This window comes from Labeo rohita, chromosome 3 (assembly GCF_022985175.1).
Source record: "Labeo rohita strain BAU-BD-2019 chromosome 3, IGBB_LRoh.1.0, whole genome shotgun sequence".
NCBI lineage: Eukaryota > Metazoa > Chordata > Actinopteri > Cypriniformes > Cyprinidae > Labeo > Labeo rohita.
The window spans coordinates 28,656,940-28,667,365 of NC_066871.1; the positions used below are offsets into that span (position 1 = coordinate 28,656,940).

The following is a 10,426-nucleotide window of genomic DNA, read 5'->3' on the forward strand; positions in this document are numbered from 1 at the left end:
TAGATTTTCAAGATCGTAATTCAGCAGGCTGTGTCTAGGATGGAGTATAATGACAGGAGCTTTGTGTCTGTAACTTGATAAGTAGTCTTTAAGATTACAGTGCTGTTTGGTCAACAGGTTGGTGTTAAACAATGACAAAAGTGTCAGTGTGAATTACTAGAGTCGTGTCGGCTGTAAAGGCTTGAGGATGTTAATGAGCAGAGCCTTAATTGTTTTCTGTCCTTCTATAACTCTGTTATTATAACTATTGTTTATCCGGCAATGAAAAGGCAGAAATACATGAAGTAAAATGTTTCCATAAATATTTTTAATAGTCAAATTTGTCATATATATTTTTGGAAAGCATATATGTACACAAGTTCATCTACCGCAGTGTTCAGGTGCAAAAAAGTGTCAGTCGATGAAACATGTTTCAAAAGATGAAGTATTATAAGAATTTTAAGCAAAACTGTCTATATTACAGAAAGAAAAACAACAAAATAGCTAGATTCGGAATAACTGTACAGATGCATAAATACAACAACCTTAAACGTTCATAGTATGGATGAAAAACAAAATTCAAAATATATTCTTTTGTGCTCCACAGAAAAAAAAAAAGTCATACAGGCTTAGAACAACATGAGGGTGTGTATCTTTGGGTAAACTGTTTTCAACATGGCAAAGACACCACTTTTCTTCTATCCTGTAGCACTGCCAAAGGTTTTGGGCTGCGTAGCTGTTCTAGTTCCCCCTCTATGTTTCATCAGGTAGTCTGGTCTCCAGTGCAGGCAATGGGGACAGTGGCATCCTGCGGGATGGTGCAATGTCTGGACAGGGGAATAGACAGCCGGCTGTGGAAGTCCACTGAGCCAGGGGTAGGTCGAGGGAGGGAGGTGCAAAGTGTCCACTGGCCTTGTGGTGGCACTGTAGGGATTTGAATAGCCTGAGAGGCTACCCATGCCCAGATGAGAGTACAGATGAAGGGGCAAGCGGGGTAGCAGTGGGTAGGGGAGTCCAGCAGCTGCCTGACTCACCATGAAGGCACACAAGTTTGGATCCAGTGGGTTAGGCCAGTTCAGACTGTGACGCTGCCTCTTGTCCTTCATCCTCCTGTTTTGGAACCAAACCTATAATGAAACAGAGGGATTAATGGTCTTAGTAAAGGACACAGTATGTTGGTGGGATTAGTTAATGGTAGATGTGCCATAAAATGTTCAGTTTCAGCAGGGATGGAGATCAGGTGTCTGATTTTATAGCTGTAATCCAAAGCCTCACAAGACACAAGCAATCCTTTAAAAAATTGTACTGATGTATTGATAAATAGCAGAAGTGCAGAAGTTTGTTTTTAAAATGAGCGCTTTTTAATGCAGCTTGTTGGTCCTGAGAAGCTTTTGTTGGGCCAGAGGTTGAGTGTGACATTGTGAATTACCTTTATTGTGGTCTCGGGCAAGTTAAGCGCTGCCGCCAGTTCGCACCGTCTGGGTCGAGACACGTAACTTTCTTTGCAGTATTCTTGCTCAAGACGGGTCAGCTGCTCCCTCGTGAAAGCAGTCCGGTGCCGCCGACTCTGGTCTATCCCATTCAGCAGTGAAATACGAGGGCACTCTTCTTCTCCTTGATCACTGTCAGCATGAGCAACAGTAGACACTGGCGACTCCCTGCCCTCTGCTACTGAAAAGTTTACTTCGCATTAGGCATTCGTTTACTTTGCGTATATCACATTTACAGTCACAAAAACGGGCGTTTCTATAAACTCCCAATTTCCTAAATGAACTCGCTACACAGATGTTGATTTTGCACAGTAGGCCTATATACTTGACTTAAACTTCTATGAAGTACCTAGCGCATTTTCTAAAAAAAAGGTGTGAATTCCTCTCGACTGCTTGTTTTTAAAATTTGGATGTTGTAGGCTACTTACGCATTTTATCGTTGATATCCACGTCCGCAATCCAAATATTCCCCGAATGGATTTTCACAAGCTTCTCATAGTCCTAAAAACAGTCCCAGACCAGGCCCTCCCCAAAAAAGCAATTCTCCCTCGTCACTGCTTGTCTTCCGAGCCAAGTTCGTTTATAAAGGGAAAGATGAGTTGTTTTTGTAGTCGCTGTCCACCCCCCCTCCTCCCTCACCTCTGCATCTTTCAGGTCGTCCCATCTTGTTACTAATGAGAGACGCGCTCTATCCGCTGAGGCGCCGCCGGGGCGCGCGGACAGAGGGAGGTGTTAAATTGTCTTTGGTCTCCGACCGGCCTTTGTACTGTTTTGTTATGGAGAATTAAGATCGACCTCCCTTTGCATACTGTCACAGTGGCTTCCCCGTCGAGATAGGCCAACGCTGATTGTTTCTTGGCGTTTGATGTTTGTATTTTTGGAAGTCAATCATTAGAATCCTAATGTGCCCAAATTGCAGAGGTCTACAGTTTATAATAGAGATGAAAGCGTTTCAGGAACCGTTTAAATATATGTAAGCTAAAGATTTATTTAAAAAAAAGAAAATGAATTGCAAAATTGTCTGAAAATTCAACATTGCCATTGGTTAATATAATAAACGCCGGATGATATTTTATGAAGTGAACAAGTTATTAAAAGCTCAGAGGCATGGCTTATCCGAAAATGAAATTCTGTCATCATCTAGGCTACTCATCCTCATGTAATTCCATATTTTCTTCTTTTATGAGGTGTTGTTAAATGCCAGTAGAGTCCAATGTTGTTTTGGACCTATGTTGTGCAGCGGAAAGAAATTCATACTGGTTTTAGAAACGACATGGCAATCAATTTAATAAACAGAATTTACATTTTTGGGTTAACAGTCTCTTTATGTGCATCGTTATAGAAGCTGTCAGGCCCAGATGTGAATTAAGGTTGAAACTTTCGCCAGTATGTCCAAAAGTTTATCTCAACAAAACGAAGTGTGAGTGAAATTAAGCGAGCCTGCTGAATATTTTCAGTGTACTTTATTAATATATTATCATGACTCCTACTAACATTTGCTAATCGGAAACGTTAATGATACGTGCTTCAGTGCAGGTACAACCAAGATAAAAATGTCATGTGACTACAGGCGATGTTGATCATTAAGGGCTTCGGTATTTACCACTGCGGTTTAATTTGACTCTAATCTTAAATGGGAGTTATATGCCACTCATATTTTTTAGGTTTCATATTTCTTGAAGTAGTATTTATAAACATATGTTGTCTTAAGTACATGTTCCTGTTCCTATTTTAGAAGTAGTTTTGGATTATGAGTAGAATAAGTCTCAATAATACTCAAGGCTTTACATTTATTTAGCAACCAAAAAGAGTTGCTCTCTCCTTCCCAGTGACGCAGACTGTGGCATTTCCCGTGTTCAGACAGTATCTCAAACATATGCTTCCATCCGTGGTGATTCAGATTAGCCTGATGTCAAACTGGCTGACGGCTGTATTGTTATACACCAGTGCTTTGATCACTTGGCAGTTAAGGGAAAGGCTCCACCAGGGCTGTAGTCTGTACCTGGAGACTGGCGCAGATATCGCATAGAGGTGATAGAAATTGCGCTTCCATGAACAGACAAACTTGTGTGTCTGTAATACTTAAAAAACTTTGGAATACTCTTTTTGGGTGATTAAACTCTTATACTATCTGTATTGATAACTGTTGAGAAGAAGTCCCCGTTACTGATCAGTACACAATGACCAAGAAATGCGCAGTTTGTGGGCATGTCTATTTGGGTCCTTAGCATAAAACTGCAGTAATCTACATTTCAGCAGCATTGTTTCAAATTCTATTTGTTCCTGTATTAATTTGTACTTTGTTCATGTCACACAAAAAAAAAGACCTAAGTTTTTAAAATTGTTTTTTGTGCTTTTGGTATTGTTTTGAAATACTTTATTTTTAGTTTACAGTAAATTTAATTATAAAAGCCCTTCTAAATTTGGATTTATGCGTTATGAAGTTTATTCGAAATATTATTCGAAATATTAAAATGTTCAGCGAATTTCTTTTCTTGTTCTACTTGGCTGTACAATGAAAGGCAAAAGTAATTTAATTCATTAAAAATGTTTTCTTCTTCTTCTGACATGCATAAGAAAAACTAAAGATATTTGAATGAGAATATGTTACATGGGTGCCTTTGCTCTGCAGTCTGGTCCTTTTGGTTTCCCTCCTCTTCGTCCTCATCTTCTTCCCTCAAAGGTTTAAATCTATTTGCATTGCAGCCATACTACATTGTCTGTAATGCAGTACACATAGGTGCACCTGAACAAATTATTAACGGACTGTTAGCGCTGGATACAAAAGTACATTTTTTTTTTAATAAAATCTGTACAGCATTTTTTTCTGATGCAGAACTCTTCGTCCAAAATGCATAATTTACATTCATTGTAACGTTTATTGAAAATGATTTATTGTTCCGAAGTATAAAGTTTTATATATATGGATGTTATTTTATATAGCAGCCTAAGTGGCACGTTCATTTCCTATATTCGGACTCATAGCATCACCTAAAGTTGAGAGCTATGAACTCTCATTAGGCTGCATGCATAACGCAGACATATATACAGTGATCCACAAGGCTTTGCTTCACGTGGAATTGTAACGTAGTACCGCAAGAAAACTCAACTATGGGGATCTGCACATTATAGTTTCCCGCTCCGACGCACCTGGCCGTTCAAGTAAAGGTCGTGATGTGCTGGTTCAGGTGCGTCTGATTTTAACTGAAATTTAAACTGTACACAAGGAGCAGGACAATGCACATAAACAGTAGGCTAACCTAGATATAGGTTATGTACATATTTAAATGCAATTTTTGATTAAATATTTATGTTTAAAAATTCAACAATGATCCAAATGGTCTTTCTGATAGGCTTTCCATGATCAAGTTTCGTATCTAAAATGCTCATTACAGTTCCAACTCAAAAGCATATTGTTATAGTTTTAACTTCTCTGCATTATGACCCTTTTGTCCGTTGAACGCTATAAAATTAAAAAATAAGACATTTACTTGATTATTAATTTTTTGTGTTAATGATCTATAATTTAATAAATACTTTACAAAACAGATTATCCTTTGCAAAACTTATGCACATCTCTGACTGCACATACAATCCTTAAATGTCATGCACTTTAATTAATTACTTGAAATAAAAAGATTTAAGGATTAGAAATAGATAGGAAAAATGTGATTAATTATCTTTAGTTATCTTCACTTTTGCACCTTATTTAACCCCTAAAAGATTCATAGTAATGAATGACCTTAATAGGATAGTTCACCCCAAAATGAAAATTCTGTCATCATTTACTTACCCTTCACTTGTTCCAAGGAGTTTTTGTTAACAGTTTGGTTTCTCCCTATGAAGTAGTTACTTATGGCTGTTTATTAGTACTTATAAAGCACATATTAATGCGTGAACATATTTTAGGTCCCCTAATAAATCCTACCCCATACCTAAACTTAACAACTACCTTACTAACTATTAATAAGCAGCAAATTAGGAGTTTATTGGTGCAAAAGTTGTAGCCAGTAGTTAGTTATTGTGAGAATTGGTCTCCAAACTTAAGTGTGTCAGAGTTTTATCGTCTTTTATCAAAAGACGACATTTTAAAGAATGTTGGTAACCAATCATTTGACAGTAGCCACTGACTTCCATAGTATTTTTTTCCATACTATGGAAGTCAATGATTACTGTCAACTGTTTGGTTGCCAACATTCTTTAAAATATCTTCTTTTGTGCTCAACAGAATAAAGAAACTTATACAGGTTTGGAACAACTTGAGGGTGAGTAAATTATGACTGAATTTTCATTTTGGGGTGAACTGTCCCTACTGTTCTAAGACGCTAAATATGCATCGTTTAAGGGTACTGTCCCAATGACAGTCTGTGTTATCTGTACCTATATGGAACATTTTTGTACATTATTTGGCTGTAGAATTAAGAGTTGTTTTTCAAAAGCATTATAGTATTATAGATTTTTTTGATCAAGCTTATATATTCCCACTTTACATGCATTAATCCTCATAGTGATGTGCTGTTTTGAGGTATCATACATAATGAATAAACAGAGATCACTTTTAGCTATGTATTGCTTGCATGTGAAAAGCATTTTTGGGAAATGTGCATAAAAGTTGAATGTTCCTACACTCTCACCAAGAAGTTGTCTTTATGATCAGTCATTATCAGAAAGCAGTGAAAGTTGTATTGTCTTGTCTAGGAAGCTGTTTTGAATGTGTGTGCCTTTATGATATGTTGTTTAATGTGTTTAGGCATTTTGGAAGCAAATTAAGAGCAATAGTCACATTTCTATTTGTATGGCATTCTACACTGGAGTCCAAGGTTCTTGTGCTTTCCAGAGAGGCTACGAGTTTACCTGCATAATTGCATTTAGGCTTAAAATACAGATTAGAACCAAAATTGTTGAATATGTTCCTCTGTACATCCTCCCTTTTCCACAGAATCAGTATTTTTTCTGCCTTGCCACAGTAATTTTCCACCAACCCTGAAAAAAATTGGCTTTCATGAATTATTATTGAATGCAAATATTTTCTGGTCATAACCTCTCCAATCTTTCTTTCTATCCTTTCTTACTCTATCTTTGTCTGTCTACCATCTATTTTTACTATACTGAATGCATTTCAGTGTGACTTTATAAATACTAAAAATCTGTCTAATTTATTTATTTGCAAGGTGAATTTTTTGACAGTTATCACTGTACTTAGATCAGTGGCATAAGGATATATTTTAGAGGGCAGCCTGGTGTTCTGAATTCACATATCCAGCTCAGGAACTATTCTGATTTAATCAGGACGAAGGATATATGTGACCCTGGACCACAAAGCCCACGACCGCCAGTCGTAAGTAGCACGGGTATATTTGTAGCAATAGCCAGAAATACACTGAATGGATCAAAATGATAGACTTTTCTTTTATGCCAAAGATCATTAGGATATTAGGTAAAGACGATGTTCAATGAAGATATTTTGTAACTTTCCTACTGTAACTATATAAAAGCTTAATTTTTGGTTAGTAATATGCATTGCTATGAACTTCATTTGAACAACTTTAAAGGCAATTTTCTCAATTATTTATTTATTTTTATTTTTTTGCACCCTCAGATTCCTGATTTTCGAATAGTTGTATCTCAGCCAAATATTGTCCTATAACAAACCATGCATCATTGAAAAGCTTATTTATTCAGATGATGTATAAATCTCTCTCTCTTTTTTTGTGGTCCATGGTTACATATTGTTGTCTCATCATCACATCCTTTATATCTGTCTTGTCTCCTAGATAATAATACTGTAACAAACTTTTAGTCTGTGCATTTAACTTTTAGATTTTTATTGTTTTGATTTCATCCTTTCTGGATTCTGATGAATATATTAGCTTAAATTCTGACTATATATATCAAACAAATTGGCCTTAAGGATAGAGATGCATACAATATCTGGTCGTTTTTTTAACTGTAAATGGGATGAATACACGTCAGTGCTTAAAACTATAATGTGTTTTTAAAACTTCTCTATCGATTTTCCCAATTCCTTGCGCATTCAGCATTAGAAATATCCAAGTACAAAGGATTCAGATCGAAGGATGCGGTGGTCAGAGCAGGAATGTATGATTTAACTAAATGGAATTCTTGGTGTGAGCTCAGTTTTAAACTGTGGGTCTATAGTAGCCATCGGTGGTGTTGCTTGGACACAAAAAAAATACCGGTATTAATAGGCGATATAATTCTTATAATTTGATTTATAGGTTGCATTTGTTATGTACATTCAGACTTTTTAACATAGTGTATTTACAATGATATTTCGGAAACTGGGACTAATTAAAACTGTAAATGTAAAAGTGATTAGATGCGATGTGAATTTATTATTATTATTATTATTATTATTATTAATAGCGGCTTTATAATTTAGAATTGTGCAGAACAGAAATATATATATGCGCACACCAACATCCGCATCATCACTGTAGCGAACTGCTTCATATCTTACATATATAAAGAGAAATTTTCTTAGATTCGGTTTGAGTGGTCAAAGCATTTTTATAACTGCCATTATAAAATATGTAATATGTGACTGCCATGCAACAGACTAGGTTAATTGATGCAGATTTGAACCTGAGGAAGTTGCGTGAGGCATATACTTAGCCTGTTTACTCACACACTTATTTACTCAAAATTTATTTATTTACAATATTCATATTTATATCATATTAAATATTTTTTATAATATTTCATGTGAAATGTATTATTACATTTATTAGTTATTAATTTATTATTATTAATTATTCATTAAATAAAATTTATCTATCTATCTATCTATCTGTCTATGATGTTAATGAATTGCGATTATACAGTCTCTGATAAACTGTCAAAGTAATGATGAAGATCCTTTTGATTTGCATGCAATATGGTATCGAGTGGTCGAGGGCTCTTCATTATTTGCGCATTATTTGTGCGCTTTGATAAAACGTGCTGTAAAACATGATGTGATGCTGTCCATATATGTACAGGTTACCTGCTACTAAAGTTTTGCTAAAGTGCTTTAGTAGCCCCAGCCAATGTCATGTATCTTTCAGTTTTAAATATTCAAAATTCTATATTATAATGGGTATACAGCTGGAAAAATGACATTTCACGAAAGACCCTTTTCGGAAATAAGAGATTTACTATTTAATCAAGGTTAGTTCACACAACAATTAAAAATTCTGTCATCATTTACTCACCCGCATTTCTTTATTGTGTAGATCACACAAGAATATATTTTGAAAAAAAGTGTGTTTTTTTCCCTTTTTTTCTCCCATACAGTATACTGTGTAATTCAATACAGTGTCCATTGTCGTTTGGACCCCAGCGTTATTCAACATATCTTCTTTTGTGTTCCACAGAAGGTCACAGAGCTTTGAAACAGCATAAAGGTGTGTACATAATAACTAAATGTTCAGTTTTGCGGCGAAATATCGCTTTACACTCTTAAAAATAAAGGTGCTTCACGATGCTATAGAAGAACTTTTTTTTTGTCTTTGTTGGTTCCATAAAGAGCCTTTAATATCTGAAGAACCTTTGTTCTTTGTGGCGAAACAAGGTTCTTCAGTTTATAAACAGGTAAAAAAGAGATGGTTCTTTAAAGAACCTTTGACAGAGTGGTTCTTCTATGGCATCGCTGTGAAGAACCTTTTACAGCACCTTTATTTTTAAGAGTGTAACTTAGAAAAAGACAGTGCTCAGACAAATGACAATAACAATCTTTTGTTTTTTTAAGATATGTACTTTTACTGTATAGCTACGGCCGCCTGACTCACAAAATACAGCAAATTACACAATGCACTCTAGAATTTCCATGATAAGATCACTTTGTAGCCTATATAGTCGCTTTATTGAAACATAATTGTATTGAGTATAAAAAGTATATGCAGAAAAAATATTACAAATAAGAAATACCAATGAACAGTTTTGCAATAGGATGCCACGAATCATGTTGCTGTATTTTTCAATGTGAAACGGCTGTTTTCTTTTTTTGCGTTATAAACATCTAAACGGACTTAAATTAGTATTCATTAAATATCTTATGTTAATCAAGCTTGAACTAAATGATACTAAAGTTATTAATTTCAAACCATTCACTGTGTTGTAGGATAGGTATCAAAAGAGCGATTTAGAAAGCGAAATGAACTTGGACTTTGCTTGTAATTGCATTTAAAACGTACACCGAAACGTTCGTAATGTTTTGTATGTGTGTAATTTTGCAACAACTTATAAAGTTCTAGTTGATCTAAGAATGAACCATCTTATTAAGTATGCAAACGCTGACACTAGTGTAAGAGTAAACTGTTTGGTAAAGAAACACCGATCACCTCATCTGTAGATGTGTTTTACATCTAAAAGAAATATTGCTTTTGATATAATTAACTATTACATCTGTTTACGTGAAACTTCTAGTCAGTTCGCCTAAAGATTACAAAGCATACAAAGCTTAGCTATTCGTTTCAAGTTCGCGTAGCGACATCAGTACTCGTTTATGCATCCTTTAGCTCATTTGAACTTTTTAGCTTAGATTACGTTGGAACAGTTTTTAATGTTGTATTAATATGCTGATTATCAAACTTACCCTGTCCAAAATGGATACATATGTGTCTGTCTTCTGAAGATGTAGGCTAAGTTAATTCATGCTGGACGGACTGTACACACTGTTTCTCGAAAGACCCCTTGCACGTGGGCAGGGCGTTTTACAATTAAACCATTAAGGCATTTCCTGGGTACAGTAGCTGCCTAGCACAAACACAACGTGTTGTGAGGTTGCTCAGCTCTGACTACAAACACAGAAAGGCTCGTGTCTTGAACCCAGAGTAACAGCTGTGCAGTGGTAATGGGAATGCACTGATGATTCACAGTGTTTAAACAACATGAAAAACGGGTAGAGAATTATAGTTTTGGGTCTGGTTTTAGGACAGATCAGTTGGGTTTCATTC

The 10,426-nt window shown here is 35.6% G+C and overlaps 1 protein-coding gene across 4 annotated transcripts; it reads right to left on the reverse strand.

Annotated features, from left to right (window-relative positions):
- Positions 1-359: 359 nt before the first annotated feature.
- Positions 360-10,138, reverse strand: eve1 (even-skipped-like1). 4 transcript variants are annotated; one of them, XM_051106203.1, is made up of 4 exons: positions 10,066-10,138; positions 1,898-4,215; positions 1,409-1,650; positions 360-1,106 (listed from the first exon to the last, which is right to left on the reverse strand). In XM_051106203.1, the coding sequence occupies exons 2-4, from the start codon at positions 1,899-1,901 to the stop codon at positions 678-680; spliced, it is 675 nt and encodes a 224-aa protein (XP_050962160.1). In that variant the 5' UTR covers positions 1,902-4,215; positions 10,066-10,138; the 3' UTR covers positions 360-677. The 4 variants fall into 4 exon arrangements, with proteins under 4 accessions (XP_050962160.1, XP_050962161.1, XP_050962162.1 ...); XM_051106204.1 differs by having other exon boundaries at positions 1,898-2,392; positions 10,066-10,131; XM_051106205.1 differs by lacking the exon at positions 10,066-10,138 and having other exon boundaries at positions 1,409-1,647; positions 1,898-5,521.
- Positions 10,139-10,426: the final 288 nt, after the last annotated feature.